At 46.4% G+C, this 12,752-nt stretch overlaps 1 protein-coding gene across 1 annotated transcript; it reads right to left on the bottom strand.

Moving 5' to 3' along the window:
* Positions 1–1,718: 1,718 nt before the first annotated feature.
* LOC142708479 (histone H2B 1.1) lies at positions 1,719–2,109 on the bottom strand. Its single transcript, XM_075848404.1, has one exon. It carries the CDS (start codon positions 2,097–2,099, stop codon positions 1,719–1,721), a length of 381 nt encoding a protein of 126 aa, XP_075704519.1. The 5' UTR covers positions 2,100–2,109.
* Positions 2,110–12,752: the final 10,643 nt, after the last annotated feature.

Consider the following 12,752-nt stretch of genomic DNA (forward strand, 5'->3'; position numbering starts at 1 on the left):
TTCCTTCATATTACCGGCATTATGTCCCTGTTCCTTCATATTACCTGCATTATGTCCCTGTTCCGTCATATTACAGGCATTATGTCTCTGTTCCTTCATATTACCAGCATTATGTCCCTGTTCCTTCATATTACAGGAATGATGTCCCTGTTCCTTCATATTACAGGCATTATGTCCCTGTTCCTTCATATTACAGGGATTATGTCCCTGTTCCTTCATATTACCGGCATTATGTCCCTGTTCCTTCATATTACAGGCATTATGTCCCTTTTCCTTTATATTACCGGCATTATGTCCCTGTTCCTTCATATTACAGGCCTTATGTCCCTTTTCCTTCATATTACCGGCATTATGTCCCTTTTCCTTCATATTACCGGCATTATGTCCCTGTTCCTTCATATTACAGGCATGATGTCCCTTTTCCTTCATATTACCGGCATTATGTCCCTGTTCCTTCATATTACCTGCATTATGTCCCTGTTCCGTCATATTACAGGCATGATGTCCCTGTTTCTTCATATTACAGGCATTATTTCCCTGTTCCTTCATATTACCGGCATTATGTCCCTGTTCCTTCATATTACAGGCATTATGTCCCTGTTCCTTCATATTACTGGCATTATGTCCCTGTTCCATCATATTACCGCCATTATGTCCCTGTTCCTTCATATTACAGGCATTATGTCCCTGTTCCATCATATTACCGGCATTATGTCCCTGTTCCTTCATATTATAGGCATTATGTCGCTGTTCCTTCATATTACCGGCATTATGTCCCTGTTCCATCATATTACAGGCATTATGTCCCTGTTCCTTCATATTACAGGCATTATTTCCCTGTTCCTTCATATTACAGGCATTATGTCCCTGTTCCTTCATATTACCGCATTATGTCCCTGTTCCTTCATATTACAGGCATTATGTCCCTGTTCCTTCATATTACCGGCATTATGTCCCTGTTCCATCATATTACAGGCATTATGTCCCTGTTCCTTCATATTACCGGCATTATGTCCCTGTTCCTTCATATTACAGGCATTATTTCCCTGTTCCTTCATATTACAGGCCTTATGTCCCTGTTCCTTCATATTACAGGCATTATGTCCTTGTTTGTAGCCTCAAACTCTGGTTGACTGGTTATTGTAATACGGGTGGAGCAAACTTTGTTTTGTGCAAGATTATTGTAACAGCAAAGTCTGTATTACAATACCCGGCACAGAGGAGACACCAGAGTCTGCTCCACTTGTATTACAACACCCGGCACAGAGGAGACACCAGAGTCTGCTCCACCTGTATTACAATAACCACCCTTTACCCAGTCCTCGCCAGTGTGATTGCTTGTTCTCTATCGGCGTCAAGCAGTTTCCCTGGCATCTGTTATAAATCTGACTACTACCCTCATCATTGTTATTTACAGATGTCCCATGCTTCCTTCCGTCTCCTAATGTACAATGCTCCGTTTCTTCTGGACAATGTGATATTATGACGGGTCATCTGCCCGCAGGATCCGTGTCCCGGCTTCCTCACACGCGGCAATTTCCCTCCCTGTCCGGCAGCCACATAATGTATGAAGCAGCATCTGCACCGACACGAGAGCGGCCGCACATAGAACAGGGGGACTAGCGGGAGGCCAGACAATAGCAGGCACAGCTCTGTTGTAGACAAGGTGGGTGGCTCTTAGAAGAGCCTTTGTGTTCTTACTGCAGGGACGGGGCACATTACTTGGCGCTGGTGTACTTGGTGACGGCCTTGGTGCCCTCGGACACGGCGTGCTTGGCCAGCTCTCCAGGCAGCAGCAGGCGCACGGCAGTCTGGATCTCCCGGGAGGTGATGGTGGAGCGCTTGTTGTAGTGAGCCAGGCGGGAGGCTTCCCCTGCGATGCGCTCGAAGATGTCATTGACGAAGGAGTTCATGATGCCCATGGCCTTGGACGAGATGCCGGTGTCAGGGTGGACCTGCTTGAGCACCTTGTACACGTAAATGGCGTAGCTTTCCTTCCTGCTCTTTCTCCGCTTCTTGCCGTCCTTCTTCTGTGTCTTGGTCACGGCTTTCTTGGAGCCTTTCTTGGGCGCCGGGGCAGACTTGGCGGGCTCAGGCATGATAACACACTGCAATCTCCTCACAACTGAGATAACGGAATACTTTACCCTCCCACCGCTGCTGTATTTATACACGGGCTATGCAAATGAGCAACGCTGTCTGACCGCTGTTCTACTGGAAGAGCAAGTCATGTGACCTATGGATTCGTCATAAGCCACTCCCAGGGCAGCTAATTGGTGGTTCCCACAAGTCTGTTCTCTGTTGGTGGATTTAAATCTATCCGATCACAGGAGCTGGTGAGCGGTGCAGTAGTTAACTACTGCCTCGTGTAGATGGTGGCGCTGTCCTCATTGGTGCACTAACTATACTGTACAGAACACATTAATAGTACAACTACTCCAGTGATTCATGTTCATGATCTACAACTCGCCCCCGACTACATAGTGTCTTAAATTATATCTTCCAGTCTCAAGAGCTTTGTCACAATTCGGTCCTCCTGGAGTATAACCACCATCATCCCGGGTGTTTAGGCTAAGATTCCATCCCCGCGTCATGTACGGATAAGAGCAGTTCCTAATCTACAAAGGAGAAGTCCTACGAGGGGTCTGCGGCAATGCTTTATATGTACAGGAGACGCTATTAGGGTAACAAACCATTCCTATCAAGGACTCTTATTGCTTCTAATTCTGCCCTGGTGTACACCACCAACTAAATGTGAACAAATGAAAAAGGGAGGGGAAGAGAAGGGAAAGAAGCGCACGGATCAAAGGATCTCTTGAATTAAGAAAAATTATAGATCAATAAAACAACGAGCTTAGAGCGGTATATTCTACCTAACAGGGAAGGGGTGAACGGTCCCTATGTAGAGAACACCCCATTTAATGAACAAATCCCATTCAGCATTGTGACTTATCGTAGATGAATGGGAATGAAAGGGAAAGGTACATAAATCAAATATCAAAAGTGGGGGCATAAAGGGGACAAACCGGGCTGTAATGTTTGTTTCCCTCAAGTACCGCACTATTGGAGCTCTGATATTAGATGTTACTTCTGAATAGAGCTGCATCAATTTGTCCTTTTCATTCTCTGAATGCGTCTCAGTAAATGTTACTCTGCAGCAACTTCATGCGTTAGTGGGATGAGGTGAGTCCTAAGTATAGACAACGCACAGTGTTAGTACGAAGTAGAAATAGGTGCATTCTGTTTCCTGTCATTGTATTGCCAGCAGCGCGATTATACCAGCAGTCTGGCAAAGTGACATACAAGACAATGCAAGTCCATACTTATGTGGAACTTGGTGCTACAAATTGCTAGTTTGTTCGTTCGTAACATTTGTAGCAATGAGAGCAGCTTGGAAAACACTGGCCCTCCAACATTGGGTTTTGCTCTTGTAAAATGCCGTATCAGCTGCATCAGTTTCTCCTTTTTCATTCATTGAATGCGTCTCACTAAATGTTGCTCTGCAAGAAACTGCACGCGTTACTGTAATAAAGTGAGTCCTATATAGGGACAGCAGACAGATTCATTATTAGTACTAGAGGTTACTAGATTTATTGCCAGCAGCCTTATTAATCCCAGCCGTCCGGCAGAATGAGATACGAAGCAATACGAGCCGATACTTGTGTCAAAGTTGGTCCCAGTAACAGATTTATTGTTTGTTGTAAGAATCTGGTAACATTAGTAGCAGTGACAGCAGCTAAGAAAACACTGGCCCTCTCTCCAAGGATTGCGGAAAGCACGTTGCCCAGCAGCAAGCTGGACGCCGAAGAAGCAACACCGCAAGTCCACTGTTTGATCCACTGCTCGTGCGCTTATACAGCGCTATGAGCAACTGAGCGGATATTCAGCGGTGAGTTTCTGCCACTCCTGTACGTGCAGGCATCGGCACAAACGGCGTCCGGCAGCGCCGCTACGAGGATGTGTATTCCTGCCGGAGGATCACTCGGCAGCAAGTGTAGCACTAAGGCACTCTTTCCCTTCAGATTAAGGCTATGTTCACACGGAGTATTTTGGGGGAGGAATATCTGCCTCAAAATTCCGTTTGGAACTTTGAGGCAGATATTCCTCTCCCTGCACGCCGATTTTCAGGCTTGGTGATGCCCTGGATGTTATCACGGAGCACCTTCCTGTGCAGGAATTATGTCCCTATTCCTTCATATTACCGGCATTATGTCCCTGTTCCTTCATATTACCGGCACTATGTCCCTGCTCCCTCATCTTACCGGCATTACGTCCCTATTCCTTCATATTACCGGCATTATGTCCCTGCTCCCTCATCTTACCGGCATTACGTCCCTATTCCTTCATATTACCGGCATTTTGTACCTGTTCCTTCATCTTACAGGCATTATGTCCCTGTTCCTTCATCTTACAGGCATTATGTCCCTGTTCCTTAATATTACATCCATTATGTCCCTGTTCCTTCATCTTACAGGCAATATGTCCCTGTTCCTTTTTATTACAGGCATTATGTCCCTGTTCCTTCTTATTACCGGCATTACGTCCCTATTCCTTCATATTACCGGCATTATGTCCCTGTTTCCTCATCTTACCGGCATTATGTCCCTGTTCCTTCATCTTACAGCCATTATGTCCCTGTTCCTTAATATTACAGGCATTTTGTACCTGTTCCTTCATATTACCGGCATTATGTCCCTGCTCCCTTATCTTACCGGCATTACGTCCCTGTTCCTTCATATTACCGGCATTATGTCCCTGTTCCTTCATCTTACAGCCATTATGTCCCTGTTCCTTTATATTACAGGCATTTTGTCCCTGTTCCTTCTTATTACCGGCATTATGTCCCTGTTCCTTCTTATTACCGGCATTGCGTCCCTATTCCTTCATATTACCGGCATTATGTCCCTGTTCCTTCATCTTACAATCATTATGTCCCTGTTCCTTCTTATTACAGGCATTATGTCCTCCAGTACCATCACCCTCTGGTCTATCTGCTTCATGTCATACTATGAAAGAATGCTCTAGAGATTGACATGTGAGAGGACTGTGTCTGGAAATGACAGCTCCTGTACACTCGGAGTCGTCTGCTGATGGAGAATGGGATTCGTCCGGTGAGAAAAAAATGTTTTCCCTTCTGAGGAACGTATCCATTTTTAGGTTGGGTTTTGTGCGGCCCAGTAGTTCTCCGTTTGTCCCCGATTCCACCCTTCGTGGCCGGGTTTTACACGTTTAGCTGGAGGATTGCGGCATGTTGGTGAAGAGCTCTGGAATCAGGCGACCATCACACAGCGCGGCTAGCTCTGACCCACAACTTACTTTATTTCATCAGAAAACTTGGAATCTGAAGAAAGTTCACGCTCCACAACTTACTCAAAGCATCCTCTCAGGTCTCCCAGAACTCTTTCCTAGAGGGGACATCAGAGGGTCGGGACTGTTACTCATGTTTCCCGATTCGTGTTGGATTTCTATTTGTAGTTACAGCAGGTTGCCAAGCTACCCAACTCACACTAGCAATGTCTTCCTGCTAGGGGCCACAGTTCCATGCTTCCAGCCACATTAAGTTGCCATTGAAACAAGCCCAGCCGCCCATTTAAAGAGGGATCCAACCTGCCATCCCTTACCTGCAAATGAAGGTACTTCCTTGTGTTTCACTGGTTGTTCTGGACTTCAATCATCCGCTTGTTGCTGTATTCTGCCCCTCTCTCGCTCCTTTTGATTTCTTGTCTGGTACATGTAGCTCTACTCCGGGTTTTCACTACTCCGGGTTTTGAGCCCTGGTCTGTACTGTGACTACGTCCTCGTCTTGTCATATCCTTATTGCTCTCTTAGTGATGACCCTTAGCTCTGTTCCGGACTGCGCCTCTGATCTTGCCACTAACATCCCTATGCAACGCTCCGCTGCCAATTTGTCATTACTCTCGGGACTGCAACCTAGGAATCCAAACGGGAAAATCAATACCTCCTTGCTGGGGTTAAAGGTGAGGAAGAGGGAGATTCCTTAAACTCCACAGTTTAAATTAGCGAGCACCAAACGTGACAACGTGCACGGGACATAATGCCGGGAATATGATGGAACAGGGACATTATGCCGGTAATATGAGAGGACAGGGACATAATGCCAGTAATATGAGGGAACAGGGACATAATGCCAGTAATATCAAGGAACAGGGACATGAAGCCTGTAATATGAAGGAACAGGGACCTAATGCCGGTAATATGAAGGAAAAGGGAAATATTGCCTGTAATATAAAGGAACAGGGACATAATGCCTGTAATATGAAGGAACAGGGACATTATGCTGGTAATATGAGAGGACAGGGACATAATGCCAGTAATATGAGGGAACAGGGACATTATGCCGGTAATATGAGAGGACAGGGACATAATGCCAGTAATTGGAGGGAACAGGGACATTATGCCGGTAATATGAGAGGACAGGGACATAATGCCGGTAATATGAAGGAACGGGGACATTATGCCGGTAATATGAGAGGACAGGGACATAATGCCGGTAATATCAAGGAACAGGGACAAGAAGCCTGTAATATGAAGGATACTAGCGCTCTGCCCGGGACTCCGCGCTGGGGAAGACCGTGACCACACTGTGGAATTCCCTGACATCGTTGTCCAGATATGGACAGAGTCCCGGAGCAGAGCCTGTATTAGCGGCTCTGTGTCCCGCGGGCCGAGTGCTTGAGACCCCTGCTCTAGTTCTAGTCTATTCCGGCTCATTGTAGTAAAAGAGGAGCATTCTGGTGTCTTGTCTGTGCTCCACATGTATTCAAATTACCCAGCAGACTATGGTGTCTTGTCTGCTCCTTTCGTAATAGAATGACCAGGCACAGTCTCTGGTGTCTTTCCTGTGCTGGGTTCTTGTAATACAGGTGGAGCAGATTCTAGCGTACTGTATGTGCTAGGACTTGGGTACTTGTAATACAGGTGGAGCAGATTCTAGCGTACTGTATGTGCTGGGACTTGGTTTCTTGTAATACAGGTGGAGCAGATTCTAACGTACTGTATGTGCTGGGACTTGGTTTCTTGTAATACAGGTGGAGCAGATTCTAGCGTACTGTATGTGCTGGGACTTGGTTTCTTGTAATACAGGTGGAGCAGATTCTAGCGTACTGTATGTGCTGGGACTTGGTTTCTTGTAATACAGGTGGAGCAGATTCTAGCGTACTGTATGTGCTGGGACTTGGTTTCTTGTAATACAGGTGGAGCAGATTCTAGCGTACTGTATGTGCTGGGACTTGGTTTCTTGTAATACAGGTGGAGCAGATTCTAGCGTACTGTATGTGCTGGGACTTGGTTTCTTGTAATACAGATGGAGCACATTCTAGCGTACTGTATGTGCTGGGACTTGGTTTCCTGTAATGCAGGTGGAGCAGATTCTAGCGTACTGTATGTGCTGGGACTTGGGTTCTTGTAACACAGGTGGAGCGTACACTAATGTCTTGTCTCTTACAGTACACTAGAATATGTTCCATCTGTATTACATCAATACGTATGTGCTGGGTTTTATGAATACAGGTGAAGTAGACTCTGGTGTCTATTCTGTGCGGGGTTATTGTATTACAGGTGAAGCAAACTATAGTTGCTCGTCTGATCCGAGTTATTGTAGTACAGGTGGAGCAGACTATAGTTGCTAGTCTGTTTCCGGGTTATTGTATTACAGGTGGAGCAGACTATAGTTGCTAGACTGTTCCGGGTTATTGCAATACAGGTGGAGCAGACTATAGTTGCTTGTCTGTGCCGGGTTATTGTATTACAGGTGAAGCAGACTATAGTTGCTAGTCTGTTTCCGGGTTATTTTATTACAGGTGGAGCAGACTATAGTTGCTAGTCTGTTCTGGTTTATTGTAATACAGGTGGAGCAAACTTTGTTGTTTCTTTTTTTTGGTGCAAGGTTATTGTAGCCGCAAACTCTAGTGTGTTTAGTCGTTATTGTAATTGCCTGGTTATTGGAGGAGCAGTCTCTGGTTTCTTCTACACGCTGTAATAGAATAGGGACATAATGCGGTAATAGGAGGGAACAGGGACATAATGCCGGTAATAATAAGGAACCGGGACATAATGCCGGTAATATGAAGGAATAGGGACATAATGCCGGTAATATGAAGGAACAGGGAAATAATGCCTGTAATATGAAGGAACAGCGACATAATGCCGGTAATATGAAGGAATAGGGACATAATGCCGCTAATATGAAGGAACAGGGACATAATGCCGGTAAAAGGAAGGAACAGGGACATAATGCCGGTAAGGTGAGTGAATAGGGACAAAATGGCGGTAAGATGAGGGAACAAGGACATAATGCCGGTAATTAGAAGGAACAGGGACATAATGCCGGTAATATAAAGGAACAGGGACATAATGCCGGTAATTAGAAGGAACAGGGATATAATGCCGGTAAAATGAAGGAACAGGGGCAAAATGCCGGTAAGATGAGGGAACAAGGACATAATGCCGGTAATAAGAAGGAACAGGGACATAAAGCCTGTAATATGAAGGAATAGGGAAATAACACATGTAATATAAAGGAACAGGGATATAATGCCGGTAATATGAGGGAACAGGTCCATATTGCCAGTAATATGAAGGAACAGGGAAATAATGCCGGTAAAATGAGGGAACAGGGACATAATGCCTGTAATATGAAGAAACAGGGACGTAATGCCTGTCATATGAAGGAACAGGGACGTAATGCCGATAAAATGAAGGAGCCGGGACGTAATGCCAGTAATATGAAGAAACAGGGACGTAATGCCGGTTCAGATGAAGGAACAGGGACGTAATGCCGGTAATATGAAGGAACAGGGACATAATGCTGTTGATATGAAGGAACAGGGACGTAATGCCGGTAATATGAAGGAATAGGGATGTAATGCCGGTAAGATGAAGGAACAGGCACATAATGCCGGTTCAAATGAGGGAACAGGGACATACTGCCGGTAAGATGAGGGAACAGGGACATAATGCCAGTAAGATGAGGGAACAGGGACATCATGCCGGTAAGATGAGGGAACAGGGACGTAATGCCGGTAATATGAAGGAACAGGGACATAATTCCTGTAATATGAAAAAACAAGGACAGAATGCCGGTAATAGGAAGGAACAGGGACATAATGCTGGTAATATGAAGGAACAGGGACATAATGCCGATAATATGAAGGAATAGGGACACAATTCTGGTAATATGAAGGAACTGGGACGTAATGCTGGTAATATGAAGAAACAGGGACGTAATGCCGATAATTTGAAGGAGCAGGGACGTAATGCCGGTAATATGAGGGAACAGGGACATAATGTCTGTAATATGAGGGAACAGGGACATAAAGCCGGTAATATGAAGGAACAGGGACATAATGCCTGTAAGATGAGGGAACAGGGACATATTACCGGCATTATGTCCCTGTACCCTCCTACAGTGGACATAATGCCTGTAATATGAAGTAACAGGGAAATAATGCCTGTAATATGAAGGAACAGGGACATAATGCCGGTAATATGAAGGAACAGGGACATAATGCCGATAATATGAAGGAATAGGGACACAATTCTGGTAATATGAAGGAACTGGGACGTAATGCTGGTAATATGAAGAAACAGGGACGTAATGCCGATAATTTGAAGGAGCAGGGACGTAATGCCGGTAATATGAGGGAACATGGACATAATGTCTGTAATATGAGGGAACAGGGACATAAAGCCGGTAATATGAAGGAACAGGGACATAATGCCTGTAAGATGAGGGAACAGGGACATATTACCGGCATTATGTCCCTGTACCCTCCTACAGTGGACATAATGCCTGTAATATGAAGTAACAGGGAAATAATGCCTGTAATATGAAGGAACAGGGACATAATGCCGGTAATATGAAGGAACAGGGACGTAATGCCGATAATATTAAGAAACAGGGACCTAATGCCGGTAATATGAAGGAACAGGGACGTAATGCCAGTAATATGAAGGAACAGGGACGTAATGCCGGTAATATGAAGGAATAGGGACGTAATTCCGGTAATATGGAGGAAAAGGGACGTAATGCCGGTAAGATGAAGGAACAGGGACATAATACCGGTAAGATGAGGGAACAGGGACAAAATGCCGGTAAGATGAGGGAACAGGGACATAATGCCGTTAATATGAAGGAACAGGGACATAAAGCCGGTAATATGAAGGAACAGGGACATAATGCCTGTAAGATGAGGGAACAGGGACATATTACCGGCATTATGTCGCTGTACCCTCCTACAGTGGACATAATGCCTGTAATATGAAGTAACAGGGAAATAATGCCGGTAAGATGAGGGAACAGGGACAAGATGCCGGTAAGATGAGGGAACAGGGACCTAATGCCGGTAATATGAAGGAACAGGGACATAATGCGGATACTTTGAAGGAACAGGGACATAATGCCGGTAAGAGGAGGGAACAGGGACATAATGCCGGTAAGATGAGGGGAAAGGGACATAATGCTGTGTAATGTGAGGGAACAAGGACATAATACCGGTAATATGAAAGAACAGGGACATAATGCCGGTAATATGAAGGAACAGGGAAATAATGCCGGTAATACGAAGGAACAGGGACATAAATCCTGTAATATGAAGGAACAGGGACATAAAGCCTGTAATATGAAGGAACAGGGACATAATGCCGGTAATATGAAGGAACAGGCACATAATGCATGTAATATGAGGGAACAGGGACATAATGCCTGTAATATGAAGGAACAGGGACATAATGCCGGTAATATGAAGGAACAGGGACATAATGCCTCGAAGATGAGGGAACAGGGACATATTACCGGCATTGTGTCCCTGTACCCTCCTACAGGGGACATAATGGCAGTAATATGTGGGGACACGGACAATACTACGGCGTCTTGTCTTTTGCCGGCTTAATGTAGTACAAGAGGAACAAACAGTGTCTGTTCCCTCCTCTGTGCCAGGTTCTAGTTATACAGGTGGAGAAGCCTCTAGTGTCCTGTCTGTGTCCGGGTAATGTACTGCTGGAGGAGCAGGTTCTGGGGTCTGGCCTGTGTCAGGTTATAGTTATACAGGTGGAGAAGTCTCTAGTGTCCTGGCTGTGTCCGGGTAATGTACTGCTGGAGGAGCAGGTTCTGGGGTCTGGCCTGTGTCAGGTTATAGTTATACAGGTGGAGTAGTCTCTAGTGTCCTGTCTGTGTCCGGGTAATGTACTGCTGGAGGAGCAGGTTCTGGGGTCTGGCCTGTGTCAGGTTATAGTTATACAGGTGGAGAAGTCTCTAGTGTCCTGTCTGTGCCCGGGTAATGTACTGCTGGAGGAGCAGGTTCTGGGGTCTGGCCTGTGTCAGGTTATAGTTATACAGGTGGAGTAGTCTCTAGTGTCCTGTCTGTGTCCGGGTAATGTACTGCTGGAGGAGCAGGTTCTGGGGTCTGGCCTGTGTCAGGTTATAGTTATACAGGTGGAGAAGTCTCTAGTGTCCTGGCTGTGTCCGGGTAATGTACTGCTGGAGGAGCAGGTTCTGGGGTCTGGCCTGTGTCAGGTTATAGTTATACAGGTGGAGAAGTCTCTAGTGTCCTGTCTGTGTCCGGGTAATGTACTGCTGGAGGAGCAGGTTCTGGGGTCTGGCCTGTGTCAGGTTATAGTTATACAGGTGGAGTAGTCTCTAGTGTCCTGTCTGTGTCCGGGTAATGTACTGCTGGAGGAGCAGGTTCTGGGGTCTGGCCTGTGTCAGGTTATAGTTATACAGGTGGAGTAGTCTCTAGTGTCCTGTCTGTGTCCGGGTAATGTACTGCTGGAGGAGCAGGTTCTGGGGTCTGGCCTGTGTCAGGTTATAGTTATACAGGTGGAGTAGTCTCTAGTGTCCTGTCTGTTTCCGGGTAATGTACTGCTGGAGGAGCAGGTTCTGGGGTCTGGCCTGTGTCAGGTTATAGTTATACAGGTGGAGAAGTCTCTAGTGTCCTGTCTGTGTCCGGGTAATGTACTGCTGGAGGAGCAGGTTCTGGGGTCTGACCTGTGTCAGGTTATTTTAGTAAAGGAGGAGCAGACTTGTGTCTTTTCTGTGCTGGGAAGTTGTAATACAGGTGGAGCAGACCCCGGTGTCCTGCCTGTGCCGAGTTATTGTAACATAAGTAGAGCAAACTCTGGTGTTTCCTCTGTGCTGGGTTATTGTAACACAGGTGGAGCAGTCTCTGGTGTCTCCTCTGTGCCAAGTTACAGGCGGAAGACACTCCGACATCTTGTCTGTGCCGGGTTACCCTTCTGTGCTCTCTGCAGCTCCAGGTCGCCCCCGCATCTGACAATCAGCTTCCCGCACGTTAGACATTGTGGTAAAGAATCCTGTGATAGTGACAAGTGCCGGGAATAGAGGGCACGAGCTCCCGCAAACACATTTATCTTGTCCGATCACAGCGATGTGCAGATCGGCAGAACTATGGCAGAGATCCCGGGGCCTCCTCCCGGCTCCTTCCCAGCATCTCTGCCAGTGAAGGCTAGAAATGAGTAGGGGGAATGTCAGGGAGGGGGAAGTCACGTAGAGTGCCCGCTCGCCCGGCCGCTTCTAGTCGGTAAAGGGCTCTTATCCCGGGCAGGGAAGCACAAGGGGAGAGCGGAGCTTCACTGCTGTCAGATGAGGAAAGGGAGGACATGTGATCAGTGTCAGCCAATAGACGCTCAGGACAATCGCAGCCAATCACCGAGCAGCCGCTGTACATATAAGAGGCCCCAGCTCCCTCCTCAGTGTTTCCCTCGCAGGATTATTG

Source organism: Rhinoderma darwinii, unplaced genomic scaffold (genome assembly GCF_050947455.1).
Source record: "Rhinoderma darwinii isolate aRhiDar2 unplaced genomic scaffold, aRhiDar2.hap1 Scaffold_3956, whole genome shotgun sequence".
NCBI classification, from domain to species: domain Eukaryota; kingdom Metazoa; phylum Chordata; class Amphibia; order Anura; family Rhinodermatidae; genus Rhinoderma; species Rhinoderma darwinii.

What these genes read in the sequence shown, in the direction of transcription:
- LOC142708479 (XM_075848404.1), bottom strand. Translation starts at nt 2,099, where the DNA reads ATGCCTGAGCCCGCCAAGTCTGCCCCGGCGCCCAAGAAAGGCTCCAAG.